This window comes from Trichechus manatus, unplaced genomic scaffold (genome assembly GCF_000243295.1).
Source record: "Trichechus manatus latirostris isolate Lorelei unplaced genomic scaffold, TriManLat1.0 scaffold00084, whole genome shotgun sequence".
Lineage (NCBI taxonomy): Eukaryota > Metazoa > Chordata > Mammalia > Sirenia > Trichechidae > Trichechus > Trichechus manatus.
The window spans coordinates 4,247,570-4,270,894 of record NW_004444020.1 but is presented as its reverse complement, the minus strand read 5'-3'; the positions used below and the strand labels follow the sequence as shown (position 1 = coordinate 4,270,894).

General features: G+C 43.7%; 1 protein-coding gene across 1 annotated transcript in view; it reads right to left on the bottom strand.

The window, feature by feature from the left end:
- Nucleotides 1–689: 689 nt before the first annotated feature.
- Nucleotides 690–23,325, bottom strand: part of LOC101362044 (inhibitor of carbonic anhydrase) — a 50,009-nt gene continuing 27,373 nt past the window's right edge. Inside the window, 6 exon segments of the mRNA XM_012556978.1 lie at nucleotides 690–724; nucleotides 1,507–1,693; nucleotides 3,145–3,329; nucleotides 9,319–9,383; nucleotides 16,393–16,537; nucleotides 19,581–19,753. Coding sequence (XP_012412432.1) covers nucleotides 690–724; nucleotides 1,507–1,693; nucleotides 3,145–3,329; nucleotides 9,319–9,383; nucleotides 16,393–16,537; nucleotides 19,581–19,753 — 790 coding nt within the window.

The window sequence follows — 23,325 nt, the reverse complement described above, 5'->3', positions numbered from 1 at the left end:
CTCAATATTTATTAAGGCACTAACATAGGCTGAAATTACTGTAATAGTAGATATACAAAAACCTCTGATAACATCATTTAAAAGAAATGAGTGTACATCACACTTTCAGGAAGTTGAGTGTAAAAAGGTCAGAACATTGAATTGTTGCAGTAATTTAAATATTTTCCAATTAATCTGAATCAGGAGTTCAATTCTACTTGATTTTATTAATTTTAAATGTTAAATTATATTTTTTAAAGTACACCAAACCATCCCTTATACTTTCTTTTTATTATGTAAGCCCTCAATACTGCACACACAGATGATTTTTGCATACTTGCAATCACACTCACACTCTCTTTGGAGGGATTTATTGCTTAAATTGTACTTAGATGACTTCACTCGGGTAAAATAAAGTATAGGAAAGGAAATCGAGCTCGACTGGTAGAGTTCTTTTTAAAAGTACAATTTAATAGGTATTAAATTCAGATGCACCATTCTAGGACAAAGAAATAATTTTTCTTGAAAAATTAGTCTGAGAAAATTCAGCAACGTTATTCAAGAAGCCACAGTAACTTTCATTTATTTTAATTTTTCCATCAGTTGCAGCACAGTTAAGAAGACAAGTGATGTTAACCCACACAGAGACAGGTGGGAACGTGGTCCCGCTGTATTTACAGCGTCTGTGCGGTCCCCACCTTGATTGCTTTCTAATTTCCATGGAATGTGCAGGCCTCCAGAAGTTCTGTGGGGCAAGAACATAAGACAAAGATCATCAGGTACTTTCTATGCTTGCTAAACACAATTCTGTACCTATTTTCTAGGAGTAAATGGTAGCTAACAAAGACGTTTGAATATGCACACACACATACACACACATTCTCATACCAACAGATGTGCTTTCCTTGATACCTACATTTTCCTTTCAAACTGCTCTCATCATCTCCAATGCATGATGTAACTCAACAAAAATTCAAGCACACTCCCAATAGTTTGATTATCCCAGTTCTAATTTTATTTCCCCAATTAATTTCTTTTTAATGCAACTGTGCCATTCTAATATATATACAGCTTGAAAGGGCCTATGATAGTGCTAAATATGCTTTATTTACTTGTTCTATTAATATTATTTATATATTTACATAAAATGTTTGAAAATAGGTCCTGTATCTGTGGTATACCTGTGTCATTTCCCAAGCCAAGCGCCCACACATAACATTTTCATTTTGTTAGCAAAAAATGAAAATACATATGTAAACATGCTCAATTCCCAAGTGATCTCAAGTTCTACTGCATTCACTGTCTACTTCAAACAACTTGGCATTTTTTCAAAGAGTGTCTTACACTGTTGTGTAATTGAGTGGCCTCATCAGTGAGTCTGACTCCTCCTTCGGGGCAGGAAGCTGGCCCTCCATGGCTTGTGTTCCTATCGGTCCTTGCCCAGGGCTTGGCACACAATAGGCCTTAATACAAACATGTTCACCTGGACCCTCATGTTACTTCCCCTTGATGTATTATTCTGTTTACCAGAGGTTAAGCATTGTCTCAGGTTACCAATAGCCATAAGGTACTCGCGCCGTAAGTATTTTTCATAAGTTGTTTTGTTCTGAAGGTTGGCCAAACTTTCCGTGTCATCACTGAACAGCAGGTTGTTGCTTGAGGATGTGAACAGCTGAAATATCGCATATTCAAACTCATTTCTTCCAAAGAGCTCCTGGGTCAGATAGACAGACAGTGAGTAACCATGGGCACTAGGAAGCTCAGGGCTGTGTATTCTGTATCAGAAAACCTAAGTTAGCTGGGCTGCTCAGCTCCAGCCTCCCGGAAATCTGGGACACAGCCACAATTTACGAGGTATCATGGCAAAATGGCAAAAAGCATGGTTTCTGGAGTCCAACTGCCTGGGTTCAAATCCTGGCCCTATTTTTTACTTATTGTGTGACTTTGGGCAAGTTCTTTACTGAGCTCAATGAGCCTCCATACTCATTTGTAAATAGAATTAATAACAAAAAGCAGAGAGATGATGTACGTAAACCATCTGGTAAACAGAAGCTTAATTTTGCCCCTGTATCACTACTTCTCTCCAACCACTGTCAGTTGAATCTTTTCCTATTGCCTGCAGCTCTTGCCACTTTGCCTCTTCTATTCTCTGGATATGCCCCAGATGCCCAACCATTTCTACCTCCTTCCTCTCCTTTCTTTTCCTTAGTACACTTCCCTTGTAGCCAAGGTGACAGCTCACCCTGTGTGGGACCCACACTTTCAAAAGTCCAAGACTGCGAGCCTCTTATTTTGCCAGCTCTCCCTGGGTCATCAATATTTAATTGTGATGCATGGGCAGTGCATGCTAAGACACAGATTACTTGTTGGGGGACCTCAGAGAATAGGGTGTGATAGTGCAAAATGAGGAGGGGGTTTGGGGGTCTCCTTAAAATTATGTGATTGAGGTGGTCCACTACCCCATAAGATCAGCCCTAGTTGGCTGCCTGTGGAGGTCACAAGTTCTCCAAATGTGTGCTCTCAATTTTTAGGAAGCTTAAAGCAGTGTTCAGCCTGCCCAGGCTCAGTAAACACATTCAGGTCCATCCATAGGTCAGAAAGAGTAACCTCCAGTCAGCTTTTCACAATATATAGCTTAGCCTAGTGTCAAGGATGCTGAAGAAGAGCAAAAGGAATAACGTTCATGGAGTAACTGAACAAGCCCATGAGGTACTGTGAATTTGCTCAGAGTCAACTGAGTATCAGGGAGACACTTCAGATGTCCAAATCCATTTTCCAGTCCATTAAAGTTGGAGGTTCGAGTCTGCCCAGAGGAGCCTCAGAAGAAAGGCTCATTTTGGAAGTAGATCACGTCCAAAAACTCAACCATTGAAAACCATATGGAGCACAGTTCTACTCTTACACACATGGGGTCAACATGAGTCAGAGTCACCTTGATGGAAACTAGTTGGTTTTTTTGTTTTTTGATTATCCTTAACAGTCCCAGAGCAAGAAGTGAACATAGCAATCAGCTTTCCTCTTTAATCAGAGGCAGGCCTGGGAGAATCCACATTTACTGCTATTAGAGAGAAAGCCTGTGAGACGGGGCAGGTATGTCTGTGCCTTTCCACTAGTGAACTGAGTACTCACTTGTGGGAGGGTGCGGGAGGCCCTGGATGCCCATACCTGTTGGTTGAAGAGTACTCTGCAAACAAATTCTGCCTTCTCTTTTCTTGAGACCACTGCATGACTTGGGGCTATGGCCGGGTGGCAGCTCTGAACCTCGGTCACAGGCTTCTGGGTGCCACCAAGGCACAGCAACTCAAAGTCTTCCTGCTTCAAATCCTTAGCCCATGGGGCAGGGTTCTTTCCTGGGAGAGAAGGAAGGTGGATCAGTCAAAGAGGACGGCTTTAGTCAGGGCATCCACCCTAGGGGATGTGAGCAACCACCAGTGTCTGGGAGAGTCACAACAGACACAGAGCAATAAAACATTAGACTTTAAAAAATAAAACATAAGAGAAAAATTCATAAACTCATAGTAGGCAAAGATTTCTTAAACAGGGCTGAAAAAGCACTAACCAGAAAGGAAAAGACTGATAAATTGAATTATATGGAGAGGGACAAGATATTTTCAATACATATATCTGACAAAAACTTGTAACCAGGATACATAAAAAATGTCTTTAAATCAAAAAGAAAAAGTAGAAAATGGGCATGAAACTTGAACAAGAACTTCGTAACAGAAGATACCCAAATAGTGGCCAAAAAACCTAAGAATATGTTCCCAATTCATCATAAAGGGAACAAAAATTAATAAAAATAAATGAAAACTCCAATAGCTATGCACTACATAACTTCAGAATGGCAAAAAAGAAAAGAGAGAAAATGTGGGGATACGTGCCATTGAAATATGGCTACACCAGTGACAACTTCAGCCCCTCAAAGGCCCATATGCTCCACACAGCATGTTGAGACTTGTCAGCAACATGTTGAGACTTGTCACGACTTGTTTTTCCAAAACCTATTGTCCCATTACTGATTGGCTTGTTTACCTGAAGTCCATTCTCCCTTGCCCGAAACTTACTGTTAGTCACCCAAAGCCCACTGTTCTGTGATTTGCTTCACTACTTGCTGTATTGACTATAAATAAACTCCTGGGACTGAAGCCGGGGTGGACTCCTCTGAGTGACCCTCCTTGGCCTCACTTCTCTGTAAGAGTTGTGCAGTTGGTTACCGTCGCCGTCGCCGTCCCGACAAGAAAATACCAAGTTTTGGTGAGGGTGTGGAACTTTCATACGTTGCTAGTGGGAGCCTAAATTGTTACAACCACTTTGTAAAACATTTGACTCTGTTTACAAAAGCAAATCATTACGTGTGTGTGTAGGTGTACAAATAAAAAAAACCCAAACCCACTGCCATCGAGTCAATTCCAACTCATAGCGACCCTATAGGACAGAGTAGAAGGCCCCACAGGGTTTCCAAAGAACACCTGATGGATTCAAACTGCTGACCTTTTGGTTAGCAGCTGAACTCTTAACCACTACGCCACTAGGGTTTCCATGTGTAGATATATAAATATACATATATATGATAAAACAAATAAGGGTCACAGAAACTGATACTTCTTAAACATAACCAATCACCTCATCGGATTAGTTTTCTCGGTTTGAAGACTTAAGGTCATAGTCTCATGGGACTACTCAGTCAACTGGCATAATATACAGTTCATAAAGTTTATGTTCTACATCTTAATCCAGTGAGTAGCATCTGAGGTTTTAAATGCTTGCGAGTGGCCATCTAAGATACAACTATTGGTCTCTACTTGTCGGAAGCAAAAGAGAAAGAAGGAGACCCAAGACTCAGAGAAGGAAGCAGTCTTCAGGACCAACTGTCTACATGAACCACAGCCTTCTCTACTGTGAGACCAGAAGAACTAGGTGGTGCTCGGCTACCACTACCATACGTCTTGATCAGGACCACAATAGACAGATCCTGATAGAAAGGGAGAAAAAAAAATCCAGATTTACTGGACCCACTGAGTCAGGAGGAATCCCTGATACTATTGCCCTGAGATATTCTTTAAGCCTTGAACCGAAACTATCCCTTCAAGTCACCTTTTAGCTAAAAAAAGCAGGTTAGCTCACAAAGAAATGAATATCACCCTTGAGTACCGTGCTTTTTAAAAAAACCATCTATATGAGACCAAATGGTCAACAAATACTCTAAAACATAGATAAGGGGCCGTGAGACTAGGTTAATGGGAACAGAACTAGAACAGAGGATGTTGATAAAATGTGAAGAACGTAATCAACGTCACTGAACAATACGTATAGAAATTGTTGAATGGCAATCTGGTTTGCTTTGTACACTTCTACTGAAAATACAATAAAATATTACTTTTTTAAAAAGCAAATCATATGTATATCCTGTGATGCAGCAAGTCTATTTCTAGGTAATAGTCAAGAGAAATGAGGACATATGTTCACCATTAGACATGCACAGGAATTTCCATAGTAAAAAATGCAAACAACCCAAAATACCATCGATAGCAGAAAGGATAAATGCATTGTGGTCTACTCGCACATGAAATATTTAGCAATAAAAAAAAAAAAGTACTGTTACAAGCAATAACTTGCATGAATCTCACAGACATGATGTTAAGCAAAGGAGGCCAGACACAAATGAATCTGTGCCATGGTTTCTTTTATATAAAATCTGAAAACAACAAAACTGATCTATGATGTTGGAAGTCAGGACCCTTCTTGTGCCGGTTAGTGAGTGGAAGGGGCCCAGGGGGCTTCTGCACTGGTCATTTCTATTTCTTGGCCTGAGAGCTGGTTGCTTGGGTGAGCTCACTTGGTGAAAATTCATACAGAAGTACTCTTATAATTGGTGTACTTTTCGATATGCATGTTATACACAATAAGAAGTTTATAAAAAATAACATGATATGATATGACATCATGTTAACCTGCACCTGCACATTCAGCATAGGTCTACAGTGACCGATCTCTCTCAACATTCCGTACCCAGTGTCACTTCTTCCTGTGGCAAGAATAAATCTCTGACTTTTTCTTGCCAAATAGGAAGAATCTTTTTCTTCAGTCTCCAAATGCCTTACAGTTTTGCACATCTTTATCAAATCCCTGAAAATATAACTTCACAGTATCAGGAACCTCAAAGTCCAGATTATGCCACTACCAAAACTTTCCCTGGAGATCACATAAACATATTTTAAGGCAGTGAGGTTCTGGGTGCACCAGAATCTTCTGGGGGAATGGTTAACACAGGTTACTGGGCCCTACCTCCTAATTTTTTATTTAGTAGGTGTCATGGATTGAATTATGTCCCCCCAAAAATATCTGTCAACTCAGCTGGGTCATGATTCCCACTATTGTATGATTATGTACCATTTTGTAATCTGATGTGATTTCCTTATGTGTTGTAAACTCTATCACTACGATGTAATAAGATAGATTAGTGGCAGTCATGCTGACGAAGTCTACAAGATTGGATAGTGTCTTAAGCCAATCTCTTTTGAGATATAAAAAAGAGAAGCGAGCAGAGAAACATGGGAACCTCATACCACCAAGAAAGCAGTACCAGGAGCAGAGCGCGTCCCTTGGATCTGAGGTTCCTGTGCTGAGATGCTCTCAGAGCAAGGTAAGACTGATGCATCACAAGGACCTTCCTCCAGAGCTGATGGAGAGAGAAAGCCTTCTCCTGGAGCTGATGCCCTGAATTAGGACTTGTAGCCTACTAGACTGTGAGAGAATGCATTTCTCGTTAAAGTCATCCACTTGTGGTATTTCTGTTATAGCAGCACTAGATGACTGAGACAGTAGGTCTAGAGTGGTACTTGATAACCTGCATTTCTAACAAGTTCCTGGGTGATGCTGATGCTGTTGCTGTTGGTCCAAGGACCACACATTGAGAACCACTGTTTTAAGGTAACAGTGTGAGAAATTCACGCATCAAAAACAGCATAAAAAGAGAACCTGGAACCCTCTTTTTCTCAGGCTCACCAAGTTCATCTCCAGATATATCCTGCCAGGCACTTTTTAACCATCTATAATGTATGTGTGTATTCTTAAAAATGACAACAATAGGAAGAACTAAAAGATCTAAACAGAAAAGGTGTATTAAATACATTGTGTTTTGCAATGTCTTTTTTCGCACGGCAATCTTTTCATATCATACCATGATATATAAACTATTGTATTCTCTTTATTTTTTTTATTGTGCTTTAGGTGAAAGTTTACAGCTCAAGTTAATTTCTCACACAAAAATTTATATACATATTGTTTTGTGACATTAGTTGCAATCCCTACAATGTGACAGCACACTCCCCCTTTCCACTCAGGGTTCCCTATGTCCATTCAACCAGTTCCTGTCCCTTCCTGCTTTCTCATCCTGCCTGCGGACAGGAGCCGTCCACTTGGTCTCGTGTGTCTGACTGAACTAAGAAGCACGTTCCCCACGTGTATTATTTTTTGTTTTATAATCCTGTCTAATCTTCATCTGAAGCACGAGCTTTGGGAATGGTTTCAGTTCTGGATTAACAGCGTCCAGGAGCCATAGTTTCGGGGGTTCCTCCAGTCTCTGTCAGACCGTTAAGTATGGTCTTCTTATGTGAATTTGAGTTCGGCTCCCCAGCTTTCTCCCGCTCCGTCAGGGACTCTCTGTTGTGTTCCCCATCAGGGCAGTCACTGGTGGTAGCCGGGCCCCACCTAGAACTACTATATTCTCTTTAAAAGCCCCACAATACTCCATTGTGTGAAAGTATCATTATAGCTTCAACTAATTCAGGATCTTAACTTGCTTGTTTCCTAAATTCTGACTACAAAAAATGTTGCAATTAATAACTTATCAATCTTAGCAGACTGGTGTCAATAAATTTGTGGAATTAACTCCTAGAAATGTATTCTGGTTCAAAGGTTATGTGTAATTAAAAGTTTGATAAATATTTCCAATTTTTCTTTTAAAAGTGTCAAACCAATTTACACTTAAACCAAGAGCATACAAGAGTGGCTTTGCCCACACCCTCACCAATACTACTATTATCAAATGTTTTAGTTTTGGCTAAACTCATAAGCCTTTTGCCACATTCCAAGCAAATAGTTTGTCTTACTTTGTCCTTTGTCATCTGTCTTTGTTTATGGTTGATTTCTGTTCATAAGAAAGTTTAAAATTTTTGTTTGGCAAAGTTGATCACGCTCTTGCTTTTTTGCTTTAGGGTTTTGGTTACTGTTTGAAAGATCTTTTCCTTCCCTCTGTTTTCCCTTGCCTCACTCTTCTCTGGGAGGTAGGGTGTGAGGCTAGGAGAAAGTAGGGTGAAGGCTGAATTGGTAACAGGGGTCTTGAGTTTGCCAATTCTTGGTCTGGGCATCCATGAACATAAAGAGTGTCAATAAGTGTGACCCCAGCATGTTTCCTCCTTTTCAAAATGGGCAACTGAGAGCTTGACATAACTAATGCCATGATGAACCTTTAAGTTTTTTTTCTTTTTCTTTTTGCCTTCTCCCTTTTTATATACCTTTGTTAATGGCTTTGTTTTACGCATACCTTTGTTAATGACTTTGTTTTTTGACTTAGGACCCCCCCACAGGAAGATCAGAGCCCAGATGTCAGATAAGGAAATGTCCAACAAGTATCTCTTTAGTATGATAAAGAGTCTCTTGTAACTACTGTACACTGTATAACGACACGTCTAACCTTTGTAAAAATCACATATAAGCTCCGATGTAAAAATGTCTTTTGGGACTCCAGCCTGCATTGCTGTCGGATCCCCGTTGGTGAACACCTCCTGAATTAAAACTTTCTCACTCTTTCTGACTTGGAGTATGTTTCATTGGCTCGACTGCTCCAGTGCACGGACCCTATCTGTGTAAAATAAACACCCAATCTCTGGTGGAGCGCATCTCCTCAACAAGTCCCAGCTGGTCTCAGACAGAGCCTGGGAAGTGTGCATGGGCATGAATTGGGTACCTAACCAGCTTACGAAAGTAAAATATGTATGCAAAGATAAACTATTAAAAAGCATACACAAATCTTGCACCCACATGTATGGGTAACAGAGACAGTCTATGTTTTTGTGAACTGAGAGAACCAGACTGTGACTTCTATGTGTCTGCGAGCAGGGTTCGAGTCCACGTAATAGCTGGCTCAACCCCGTAAGTCGGACCAGATGTGAAGAGTCTTCTCATTCCCAAAATAAGCAATGTTAGGACCTAAGTCACTGGAGTCTGACAGGATTAATAACATTCCAATTGCCCGACTAGGAGTGGCAGTGGTGGTAGTGATCGCACGTGAGGGATTCAGAGTTTTCCTCGGGAAGAAAGGACAGTGCAGGCACCTACCGTCAGTGTTCTGCAGGCCCGTAGGGTGCTTCACAAAGGTCACATTTCCCTTCTCAACCAGACACCTGCACAGCGAGGGTCAGAGAGCAGGAGAAACAGGAGAGGGAGAAAGAGACACAGAAAGAGAATCACTGAGAAGCTTCACACCCTGACCACTCAGGCCACCTGGTATACCTGACACTGACCCTTTCCATACAAACAACTCTAACAAACAGGCCATCCCTAGAAGTTTGAGGGGGAAACGTGATAAAAGAAGAAAATTGCCTATTTCGTTTCTATTATAGATCACCATTGTTTGTTTCCTTGTTTTTAAATACTGACCAGCTTCTTCAGGAGAGGTGCTTGTGTTCTCTTATTAACAGGATGATCAAAGGACGACTTTGTGCTTGGATCAAAACACAAGGTCGGAGATTAACATCAGTGTGGAAGAGGTGGTTTTGCAACAATCTTAGCACAATTCTATGTCTGTTGTCGTTAAGTGCTGTAGAGTTGGCTCTGACTCATGACAACCTCATGTATAACAGAATGTTGCCTGATCCTGCACCATTGGTGTGTTTGACTTCAGTTGGACAGTATTCTGTTCTGATCCATAGGGTTTTCAATGGCTAATTTTTGAAAGTAGATGAACAAGCCTTTCTTCCTAGTCTGTCTTAGTCAGGAAGCTCCACTGATACCTGTCCACCATGAGTGAACCTGCTGGTATTTGAAATCCTAGTGGCATAGCTACCAGTATCATAGCAGCACACAAGCCACCACAGTACAAGGAACTGACAGACAGGTGGTGGACTCAGATGCCTACTCAGCAGAGGCCTTACTGGGGGCAGGGGGGCGGGATGCAGGTACACTTGAGGCAGGGCACCCAATTAGCAGTTTCTATTGGCCATCACGGTTTCCATCGCCAGCTGTGAGAGCTCATTCAGCAATTTAACATTAATTGACCCAGGTGATATTTTACATAGTTAGGCCCCTGCTACTTAGTATTGATAAAAGTGAATATGCATCACTGAATGTTTGTTCATGCTTAATGCCATGAAAAATATTTCCCTGTATTCAAGGTGCATTCTTTTTGAGGAATGTTGAGCACATTAAAAATCAGTTTTATGGTATTCAGTCAGTTGGAAATTGTTATTAATTGTCAGAAGCACCTCTCTAACGTTCCCTCTCTTAGCTTCAGGTGCCTCTACACCTAGCTAGGACCAGTTACTCCCATTCGAAGTTCCTAAGCTCCCTTGCCCCATTTCTTCCCTTCCTGCCTCCTTCACAGAATCCCAGTCCTGAATGAGCATCATCATCTGCCTTGGGTGTGTCAGGACCTCTGCAGCAAGGCAGTCTTGAGACTTCCCGATTGCTGACTTCACCTGGGCGTTCACAGCAGCCGTCTTTCCTGTCCTCCTTTCTCTACTCTAGACCAGTGGTTCTTAAAGTATGGTCCTCAAACCAGCAGCAGCAGCAACTCCTGGAAACTTGTTAGAAATGCACATTCTTAGGCCCCACCCTAGACCTACTGACTCAGAAACTCTAGGGGCAGGGTCCAGCAATCTGTTTTAATAAGCCCTCCAGCTGATTCTAGTTCATGCTCAAGTGTGAGAACCTAAGCTTTAGGCAACCAATTCCCTACTTCATAGAGAAATAAGTTCAAATGTTTTCCCGTTTTCTGTAAACCTCATACCTGGCCCCCCACTCCCAACACTCACATACTTTAAGCACATGACAGAGAAGACAGCTCTGTTACACCAAATCAGCCAGCTTAGGTGCTCCTCTCCTGCCCTCCAGGTACAGAGAAGGAAGGCAGGCCTCCCTCCCTGCAAATGTGTCCTCCCCAGGTGCTCTGCACCTCACCCCTGCCCGCTCTCAACCTTTTGCTATCAGTTATCCTCTTTCTCTCATATATTTATAACCTCTCCTTGTGCACTGGATTATTCTCATCAGCGTTTATATGCCTCTTCTTTTTTAAAAAACAATAAATCCTGCCTTGACACCGCAATGCCCCCAGCAATGTGCCTCGCTCCCCTACTCATCACACATCTGAAAGGAATTATCCTCATTTACCATTAGCGCCCCTCACCTGCCCCCCCTCCCCTGACCTTGCCAGTCCAGCTTCCAGGACGGACTCACTAGGGTCACCAGGTCCAGGTGCCAGTCCTCAGGACACATTCTACTTTATCTCTCAAGTTCACTCTTTCCCCATTGCTTTGAAATGCACCTTTGTTAGGGACTGAATTGTAATCTGCCCATGTATCTGTCTCAGACTGTTTGCTTCCATTGATTGATTTGTTATTCCTGCATATAAACTATCCTGTATTGAGTCCGAATAAATTTGACGGCAACTAACAACAACATTGATTACTATAATATTGTAATGTGATTTTTTTTTTATATCTAGGCAAATGAAATTCCCTTTGTATAATTTTATTTAAAAAAAAAAATTATTGGCTTTTGTTTGGCCTCCTAAGCCTTGTTACTTTTTGAGAACCAACCCCTGCTGTCCCACCCCAAACAATCCTCCTAGTTACACTGCATGAATGGTGTGAACAGGGAGGCTTTCACCCAAACCGGGCTGACAATCCCATAGCCTGGGAATTGGGACTCATACAGTAGGGTCTGTGTTTGGCTGCTCCTTTATAACTGAGGGCCTATAACAACACTGGGACCGCTGGTAGCAGACATTTCCCTTCCCTCCACATGGACTGAGAAACAGAAAAAACCAATCTGAAGAGAAAGACAAACACGAGGCACTGTGCAGAGAAAGAAGACGACAAAGCAACAGCAGCAGAGTGTAAAACCATCCGTTGTTTAGCTGAAATTCTAACTTAACTGGACAGCCTGTATTTCATCCAGCAGGCCTACTCTTAAAGCATCTTGTCTGGTTCCGGAAGCTCAGGTCTCCACCCTTACAAGGAAGGAGCTTGCAGAGGCACCTTTTAAACATCCCCTTTTGGCTTAAGCTGATGCACACGGATTTTCCTCACTTGCAACCAAAACCAAACCCACTGCCGTCAAGTTGATTCTGACTTACAGTGACCCCATAGGGTTTCCAAGGCTGTAAATCTCTACGGAAGCAGACTCGCATCTTTCTCCCGTAGAGCCACTGGTGGTTTCAAACCGCCGACCTTTCAGTTAGCAGTGGATCACTTTAACCTGCAGCCAAAGGAGCCCTTAATTTACTGGATGAAAGAGATATTTTAAGCAAGTTAAGTTGATGACATGTATAGTATGCTAGAGAGTGATAAATACTTAAAAAAAAAAACCATAAAGAAAGAAAGGGAGAATACAAACTATTGCCGAGGGGAAGAAGTGTGAAATTATACAGTGGCCATAAGGAGTTCCCTGAGAAGTCCTAAAAGAAACAAGGGAACTAGCCATGATGAGATGAGGAGGAAGAGCATTCCAGATAGGGATAAGAGCAAGTGCAAAGGCCCTGAGGCAGGAGTGTGCCTGATACCATCAAGGAACAGCTGGGATACCAAGACAGCTGGAACAGAGAGAGCAAGGTAGAAAGAAGTAGAAGATGAGGTACCCAGATCACAAAGGGCCTTATACATTAAAGAAGGACCTTGACTTTTACTCTGGGTGATATGAGAAGTCGTTGGAGGACTCTGAGCAGAGAAGTGTGATGCTCTGATTTATGTTTTAATAGAATCACTCTGTCTGATGTGTTAAGAATAGACTGTGGCAGGGGAGGAGGGAAAGGGCAGATGCATACAGACCAGCGAAGGAGCTATTATAACAATCTGGGTAGAGATGATGGTGGTTTGGATATGGGTGGTATCAGTGGAGATGGGTGGTGAGATCAATTCTGGATACCTTTTGAAGGTAAAGTCAGCATGATTTGATGATGGACCAGATATGGGGTATGAAAGACAACAAGGCATAAGTTTAAACTTTATTTTTTTATTTTTTATTTTTTTAACAAAAGGAGAAATACAGTTATCTTTAACTGAGATGGGGAAGACTGCAAGAGGTACTGGTTTCCGTGGAGTTGTGGAATTTTAAGAGCTCAGTTTAGGGCATTTAGATTTGAGATGGCAATTAGAAATCTAAGTGGAGATGACCCATAGGCAGCTGGATATATGAGGCAGGAGTTTCAGGGAGAAATGTGGACTGGAATGAACATCTGGGAATTATCAGCATATAGGGGGGATTGAGATTTGATAAAACCACCAAGGGTAGGAGCACAAAGACAGAAGTTCAAGGACAGAAGCCTGAGGCACACCAACATTTAGATGTTGGGGAAGTGAGATGGAACCAGTAAAACAGACTTGGTAACAGGCGAGGTAGGAAAGAACCCCAGAGAATGTGGTATCCTGGAAGCTAAGGAAGAAAATTTATCCGAGAGGAAGAAGTGATCAGCAGTGCCAATGATACTGGTAGATGAAGTAATGCAAGGACTGAGAACTGATTAAGCAACACAGAGGTCACTGGTGACTCAGAAGTGCAGTTTCAGTGGTGGACAGTAGTGTACCAAGAGGGGAGGTGTGATGGGAGTAGTCTACCCACGTGCCAACAATAAGGCGGTATGTTTTCTGCAGATGATTTAAGAACAATAATAAAACCAATTCCACTGGTGGGGTCAGGGGATGTGAACATATTCTTGATTTGGGTTCCAGAGAGAAATTGGAGTGAGCAAGGATATCCAAGGATATTCTGTTATAAAGAGGAGAGAAATGGGCAGTTGCTGGAGAGGAAAGTGACACCAAGACAGGTTTTGTTTATTTAAAAAACAAAAAAACAAAAACATACCCATTGCTGTTGAGTCGATTCCGACTCATAGTGGCCCCATAGGACAGAGTAGAACTGCCCCATAGGGTTTCGAAGGAGTGTCTGGCAGATTTGAACCGCCGACCTTTCGGTTAGCAGCCAAGTTCTTAACCACTGTACCACCAGGGCTCCTATGTAAGATGAAAAAACAGCAGAATATTTGTATGCTCATAGAAATGATCTAGAAGAGAAGAAAATCTGATGATGCATGAGAAAGAGGGGAGGATTGCTGGGGCATTGCACTTAGACAGATTAGATACAATCTAGTGTAGGGTGCAGGACGGGTCTCAGATAGGACAGCAAGTTCATCCCGCGTAAGAGGAGGGAGGGCACCTTTTATGGGCAGATTCAGGCACGTGCGTAGATGTGGCAGTGGGGGTTTGTGGAATTTCTGTTGATGGCTTCAATTTTCCCAGGTTGTATTATATGGGGAAGGAGTGTTGGAGGCTGGAGAAGAGGAGAAAGTATGGAATCATCTTCTAGGAGAGTGGGGGAGTGAATGGACTAGAGATACATAGCTCGCTTGAGGTTGGAGGCCATTACTTTAAATGGAAGCCAATCAGCCTGGAAGTGCAGATACTGAGTAGGTGAAATGTTAAATTTACTCAAGGTCATGAGTTAGCCAGGAGAGGCAGCAAGGCATTTGAGGATATGTGCAGAGGAGTAATTTTCACAATTGGCCGTGGAATGTACAGTGAGTAAGGAGGGAAAAGAGGGGATGTAGGTGGTGGAGGGGAGAGCAGAGAAGACAGTGAAGAGTTTGCAGGATCAGTGGATTATAGGTCCGTGGGGATGAAAGGTTTTTGGAGTTAGAAAACCAAAGGGAGTGAGATGACAGGTAGAAAGTGGTGGGTATATGAGATGTTTGAAGCTAAGATTGTTCATTGTGTGCTCATCTTCATTTTGGAAAGACAGGAATTTGTGTTTCTGAATAGAACTCAGACAATTCTAGGTCCTCTGTAATACTACCTTAATAGCACCAAAATGGGACCATTGATCCCAATTCCCAAAAATGCAAAGAAAAGTTAAACTATTTTTAGCCTAGGTTTAACATTCAGCATATATTGTTGTAGTGGGATCTCTGAAAGTATGTAATTTATCTACGGCCTACGAAAGAGACAAGATGTTGGAGAGGGGCAGGACAAAGCAGTGGGCAATGAGAGACACTGGTGTCTCTAAAAAAAGATACTTTCTAGAGCCTCATAAAATTTAGGATTTGAAGCAAGGTTATCTGGCCTTCCTTCTTCCCCTCCTGTCTTCTTATATTCTCCATACAACCAGAGAGATCTTTTTTAAAGCCTAATTCACATAACACGACCCTACTGCTTCAAAGCATCCAGCATTGTCCATCACCCTTAGAATGAAATCTGCCTCCTCAACCAGGCCAATAGGGCCCAAGATGAGACCCATGCCGCTGCTCCAGCCTCCTGGCACATCTGACCCCTCCCTCTCCACGCTCCAACTGCACAGACCTTCTTCACTGGCCTCAAACACAGTATGAATTCTCCTCGCTCTTGCCGCTGTCCTTCCTGCTCCTTCTGCCTGGATTATTTTTCCTATAGATTTTTCACAAACCTGATTCCCTCTCAATACTTAATCCTTGGCTTACATGGTCCATCCACTTGGCGAGGCCTCTCCTGCCACCTTTTCTAAAATTGTCCCCTTCCCCAGTCACTGCCACATCACCTTGGCTGGTTCCTCTGCAGCACTCATGACAGTCGGGAGGTGTCTTGCTCTTTGTGTGTTTATTGTCCTCAGCAGACTCGGGGAGGACAGACAATGTGTGTGTCTTGTTTGCTGCTGTATCCCTCTCCCTGGAACAGTGCCAGCCACAGGTTAGGGGCTCAATAAGTATTTCTTGTATGGATGGAGAAATTCATTCCTGATTCAGGAGGGCTGAGGAGTCCAGGAACATCTATTTGTAAAATACTCCTCATCAGCCAGGTGTGAGAAGCACATGTCTGGTGTCCTTCCTTTGATTTTAAACTGAGGCCCAGAACGCATCCATGACTTGTCCACAATTACACAAAAGAAAGAAGAAAAACTAAACCCAGGATAGTGACACTGCACCTGTCATCCCTGCCCCTCCCCAGGTGCCCATCCCAGCTGCCTAAGTCAGCTGGGTCTGCAGGAGAGCGCTCTAGCAGGGGGCTGGGCTTGAGGCCTTGGGACCACATTGAAATCTACAATCAGGTTTCTGCAGTTTTGTTTCCTAGTTCTGGTTCCTCCTAAATGCAGCACCCAGATGATGAAAAAGGTGAAAGGACATGTTCACGGGGTTGGTTCCAGGGAGAAAAGTGATGCACAGACACTTGCCTGAAAGCCCCTGTAGAGCCATAGTATCTCTCGAGGCTGTTGTGGGCACACGTGTGGGATGGACTTGGTAGACTGCTGCTGCACAGAGCACAGAGACTGGACTTCAGGTCTGACCCAGGGGCACAGCTTTGACTGAAGAATTCATCTGTGCAGAAGGACAACAGCTTCAGATTCTGTCCCTACAATTACCTAGATATAAAGACACATTCAGTTATTTAGTAACATATTATTGAAGAGAAGAAACTTGCACAGTCAAAAGAGGTTCCAGCTGGAGGAAAGTAAAGGGGAAATGGACAAGGGGTCTGTGAGGTCATCGAAGCCCGCCCTGTCCCAGCCCAGGGCAGTGGTTTGGAAGGGCAGGCACAGATTGTAACCCCAAGAGAGGGGACAAAAATGGAAGTCCTGGCTGTTGAACCAGTACCACATGCTTTTGGCCCTTGTCTTTCCTTAAAAGGTTTGCTATCTCGAGTTTAAGTTCAGGAAGAGCCTAGAAATGCACGGCTGCTGGGCTCAAGGGGGCACCATGATGAGGAAATCAGGCTCAGACGCCACCCTCTTGGAACCTGCATCCAGCAGGGCGGCAGTCATAACTCAGCAACCACACCAGTGAATGCATGTTTCTTTCCTCGCTCTGGGAAAAAAGAATATGGTTCCATGAGGCTGCAGATAAAGGAAGCTGGTGTAAACCTGGGAGCCAGGGAGTATTCTCTAGCTGAGAGATGCAGAATGAGTAGAAGTTACCCAAGTGAAGGGCAGAGGGGGAAGAGGTTTCCAGACAGGGGAGCAGCATCTGCAAAGGCCTAGCGGCAGGTGGGGGGAGAGGTGCTGACACAGAACTTAACTGAGGCCACTAGGGCTGGACCACCTACAGCAAGATGGTAAGTGGGGAAGGGGCAGGGAGCAGACCATATGTGACCTTTTAAACCATGGTATACATTTTGTTCTTTATCCTTAGAGAAATGTGGAACATTTTAAGGGCTTTAGACAATGCTGATATAGTCAGATCTTCACTTTGCAAAGACAGGTCTGGCAGTGGGGTGGATGGAATCCAGAGTGAATCTGGGGTCCAGGAAGTAGGTATTGCAGCAGTCCAGGGAGACGAAGATAGCTTGGTACAGAGTAGGGCAAAGGGGATGGAGACAAGTGGAAGGAGGTGAAATTGACATAACTGGTGATGGCTGGGTGTGTCAACGATGACAGCTACGTTTCCAGCTGGGGCAACTGGATGGACTCTGAGGTAACTCCACCAAGCTAGGTAGTTCTGGAACAGGCCCAGGCTTGACAGAGGAGATGATGTATTCAGTTTTGGACAGGTTGAGCTTAATGTGCTTTTGAGATACCTGACTAAACTCATTGCCATCAAGTCGATTCTGACTCATAGCGACCCTGTAGGACAGAGCAGAACTGCCCCATAGCGTTTCCGAGGCCGTAATCTTTACAGGAGCAGACTGCCACATCTTTCTCCCACGAAGCAGCTGGTGGGTTCAAACCGCTGACCTATTGGTTAGCAGTTGAGGGCTTAACCACTGTGCCACCAGGACTCCTGACTAGCTATGTCAAATCAGCAGTTAAATATATACATGTCTAGAGGCCAAGGAGAGATCTGTGCTAGGGATAAAAACTTGATGGTTATCAACATGCAAATACAATAATAATAATAATACAGTAATACTACAGCAATAATAATAATATGACAGCACCAAGCTATCATTTTATCTGGTTATCTAGTACTTAACTAAACATTTACCTAGCTAGGCTATGTGCCAAGCTTTGCATATGTATACAAGTTTGATAGTCGTCACTGGACGTGTGGAGAAGAGTGCTTGGAGATGGAGTTTACAGTGGGACAAGAGTTGTTTTAAGCAACTCAAACATTCATTAGCCAGGTTGGGAAAGCAGACTGTTGTAGGAGTAGGAGAAAAGCCAAGCGTATGTGTTTTCACAAAAGCCATGGCAATCGTGTATTTTAAGGCGATTGGAAGAAATGCTACTGAGAGGTCATGGAGGAAGAGGACTGAAGAATGTCCTTCCAATTGAGCCACCTGGGGCTGCTGGGGGCCTCGGCCAGAGCTCTTCCTGTGGAGGATGCAGAGAAGCTAGAGGCCCGGGGGTGGGGAGTGAGTGGGAGGGCAGTGGTTCAGACAGCTCTTTTAAGAAAGCTGGTAGTAAGGCAGAGGAGAATGCTGGAAGGATTTTTAAAAATGGAAGACATAGGGTATGTTTATATGTTGAAAGACATTGCTGGATATACCGGAGGGAGAAGTGGTAGCTGAGGCTCTGGGGAGAGGAGTAAGGAAGGGCCCTCACCCAAGTGCAGGTAGAGGGTTCTACAGGGTAGGGGAGGGAGGCTGGGATGATGCAGATGTTGGGAGGCCCACAGCTTCAGTAGTGCGATGTTGAAGGGGATCCTCTGGTGGTTTCAATTGTCTCTTGCAGATCATCTGCTGAGAATGAGTGGAAGCTGGGTATGGGTCTAAGGCAGTGAACAATTAGGACTTTATGATAATTATTGGGAATTGTAGGAAGAGTAGAGCAGAGAAAAGAGTGGAGGTGCTCACTGAGTGTTGGGGGCCCACCAAGGCCAGTGGCTGGAGCATTTCCTGCAAAATGAACTGCTCCACCCTGTGAAGTTCCCCAGCCTTGCTCAGCCGCTCAGCTGCAGAGGGAGAAGAGCCAGGGTAATAGGGTTCATGCAGGGCTGGGTTTGTGAGATGGGTGACAAAGGCAGAGGAGCAGGGGCAGTTTCAGTATTGGCAAGAGTTGCTGAAATGACTAATGTTGGAATCCAAGAAAGATGACGATGAAAGTCAAAGTTAGCGCACTCAAGGACTTACTGGTATAAGGTTTTCTCTTAAGAAAGAAATTGATTGTTTTTATGTGAAAACAACACACACATACACTTGCTTTGCAGCCCCAGGCTTCCTGAGCCATTTGTAAGACTTAGAGAATCAGGCTAATTCCCTGAGCGCTGCCCTTGGGGCCCAAACCACTCCCCTCAGAAGCAAAGGGGTGGGGAGAGAGTGGCAAACCAATTGAAACTCGAGATGTAAGGCTCGCCCACAAATTCTGTCAAGCCCTGACCTCCCAACAGTCTGTGGTATTCCTTACTATTCACGATCTGAATTTCTGCCCTACACAGGCAAGGCCCGAGGAAGAGGCTACCACAACCCCTCCTAGAACACACTTACCAAATTTACAGGACCTGGTCTGGTTGTAAATCAAACTCAGGGGGATGTTCCAACCTGCAGACGTGCCAACTGCAGGGTGGCAAGACTTCTTGCCTCTCAGAGAGCTCCAGGTGAGGTCGGCATCATTTCTTAATAACCTTGCAACAGAGATTCCAAGATGCAATTTTCAATAGCTCCAGGGCCCTCAGAAAATCGCTAGATGCCCTGCCTACACTCTCCCTGTGGAGGGGGACTATCTGGAACCCCTCTCCTTACTCTAGCAGACGATGCTCCCAATTATTCTCATTAGGTACTGGGCCAAACACCCTCATGCTACTACTTTTCATATAGGTCTATATACATACAGTCAGGTATATTTATACACACACATACACGCTTCATACTTTTTTAATGGAATCCTGCTATACATTCTTTTTTGCAAGTGGCTTCATTCCTCCTCAATAATATATTGTGGACACCTTTCTGATTCAGTAGAAATAGATACAGCATGCTTCTTCTGTCTATTGGTTGAATCTAAGTTATGTTCTGCTACATGGATGGACCATAATTTACAATCCTCCTAATGGTAGGCATTTATGTGGATCCATATTACAAACCACTTACCTATATAAATCTTTGTACATGTAACTGTGCACTTGTTTAAATACTTCTGTTGAATAGAAGTCCAGAAGAAAGAACTTGAATGATGTCTTTTTCTAAGTCTCCTGTTTTCTAGGTTTCCAGTAATAACAATTTTCTCTCTCTTCCCTCCCCCAAAATTAAAAACAAAAACAGAAAACTCTTTCTTTAATCTTACTACATTCACTTCCAAAATAATGCTGAATATCTTTGGTGGGGTAGACACTCTTGCCCCATTCCCGATTCTAATGGGAATACTATTAGCATTTCAGGTATTTCTTTCCTAATAGTACATAACTGAAATGTGCTTATTGAGTAAGGCCTGAATTTCAAAGTTGCATTTATGATAAGAATCATAAACTTTTATTATACACCAAAAGAAACCATCTTTGATGATTACAAGGGAAGGGAGGAGCGGGGATGGGAAAACACTAAAAGAGACAATAGGTAAGTGGTAACTTTGGTGAAGGGTAAGACAGTACACAATACTGCGGAAGCCAGCACAACTTGTCCAAGGTAAGATCATGGAAGCTCCATAGATACATCCAAACTCCCTGAGGGACTGAATTACTAGGCTGGAGGCTGTGGGGACCACGGTCTCGGGGAATATCTAGCTCAACTGGCATAACATAGTTTGTAAAGAAAATGTTCTACATTCTACTTTGGTGAGTAGCATCTGGGGTCTTAAAAGCTTGTGAGCAGCCATCTGAGATAATCCACTGGTCTCACCCCTTCAGGAGCAAGGGAGAATGAAGAAAACCAAAGACACAAGAGAAAGATTAGTCCAAATGACTGATGGACCACAAATACTACAGCCTCCATCAGACTGAGTCCACCACAACTAGACGGTGCCCGGCTACCACCACCAACTGCTCTGAAACGGATCACAATAGAAGGTTCCAGACAGAGCTGGAGAAAAATGTAGAACAAAATTTTAACTCATGGGAAAAAAAAGACCAGACTTAAAATTGGGCTGACAGAGACTGGAGAAACCCGGAGAGTATGGCCCCTGGACACCCTTTTAGCTCAGTAATGAAGTCACTCCCGAGGTTTACCCTTCAGCCAAAGATCAGACAGGCCCATAAAGCAAAACAAGACTAAAGGGACACACCAGCCAAGGAGCAAGGACTAGAAGACAGGAGGGGACAGGAAAGCTGGTAATAGGAACCCAAGGTCGAGAAGGGGAGAGTGCTGACATGTCATGGGGTTGGTAACCAATGTCACAAAATAATACATGTACTAATTGTTTAATAAGAAGCTAGTTCATTCTGTAAACCTTCATCTAAAGTACAATAATTAAAAAAAAAAAACATAAACCTGTACAGTAAGAAAATAACGTGATTCACCATCCTCCCCCACTCGCTTTGTTGTTGCTGTAGATCAGGATCAGGTCTCTATACTCAAGCTTGAATAAGCTGGAAGTCAACCAGGCAGATGGAAGACCTGTCTTGCCAGTTACCTCCTAAATGGCCTCAGGCAAGTCATTCAGCATCTAGGAGCTTAAATTTCTTCTCAGTAGAATGGTGACAGTGATACTATTCTCAGAGAGTTACTGGGGGGATCAGATGTGCTCAGGGCTGAGAGTGTACTGTAGGAAAAGTAGGTCACGAATATAACAGCAGTGCTGTTAGTGGCAGAAGCAGTACCAGAGCCCCTTTCTCCGTGAAGCAGATACCCCCGTGAGGCCACGGTAAGGTCTAATCACTCCAGTAGCCAAAAACTGTTACAGTGTCTTTCTTGAGGTGTCACTATTTCTTCACACATGGCATTAATTATTGTCATTCATAACCACTCTGTCTTTACTCCGTCACAGTAAGAACAGGCCTGTAAGCATCCTCATCAGCCTACATTTGCATATCATTGCAGTTCCTGGAAATTTCAACCACTATTGAAAACCCTATGACAGTTCTAGTCTGCACACAAGGAGTCGCCATGAGTCAGAATCAACTTGACAGCAATTAATCACAACACTGAAGTGGCTAGAGTTGTTGCTGACTACAAATTATCAGAATAGAATACATGGCTGACCCTTAAGGTCGGGGATGAAGACACAATTCAGAGAAGACTGCTTAGCCACAAAAGCAGAGAGAGGTGACAGCGTATCCCAGGGCTTGGGTCCTGTCTGCACCTGAAGGGGAGCTGCTGCAGAGCAAGCAGGGGAGGGATGTGTCACTTTGCATTCTGGAGGCCTTGTGGAGGACGGAGGGTGCGGGGCCTCTGGGACCACACAATGCTGCTTGTGCTGCAGTGCTCCAAACCCTGCCCCTTGAACCCGGGTCTCCTGACTAAGAAACTTCAAATTCAAGGGACCACTTGTTTTCCATTCCAGGATCCTCTATCACAGGGGTTTTCACTGCACATCAGAATCACGGAGAGGACTTGTTAAACCACAGATCACCCAGCTCCACCCCCAGAGTCCCTGACTCGGTAGGTCTACCATAGCACCTGAGAATTTTCATGTCTAACAAGTTCCCAAGTGTGCTGACACTGCTGGTTCAGGGAACTCACTTTGAGAACCACTGCTCTTCAATGCCTAAGACACAGTAGTTCTGGTTCAGACACACACCCTCTGCCTATGTAGCAAAGATGGGAGAAACTCACCGGCGGCAAACATGAGGTTGACTCGCCTGTTAACTTCCAGCTGGCTTAAAGCTACAAGGTGATTTCATTTGCTCTTCTTCATTAGCAGCCTGTTATTAGTGAATCTCCTTCTCTGTGAGGCCTGCACTCAGCCCCGTACATGTTAGGAGCAGGCTCCTGTCCTGTTGCTGACCTTCACGCTGAGTGGGCAGGCAACATGTAACCAGAAGCAGTATGGGGTGTCCAGTCATGCTCCTTGTTCCCAAGCCCAGGTGCCGCCATTTCCTGGCTGTGTGGTCCTGGGCTAGTCGCAGTCTCTGAGGCTCAGTGTTCACATCTACATAACATGAGACAATAATACCCACATACTATAGGATGAAGGAAGTCTGGTGGCGCAGTGGTTAAGCACTTGGCTGCTAACCGAAAGGTCAGCGGTTGAATCCACCAGCCACTCAGTGGGAGAAAGATGTGGCAGTCTGCTTCTGTAAAGATTACAGCCGAGGAAACCCTATGGGGCAGTTCTACTCTGTCCTATAGGGTCGCTATG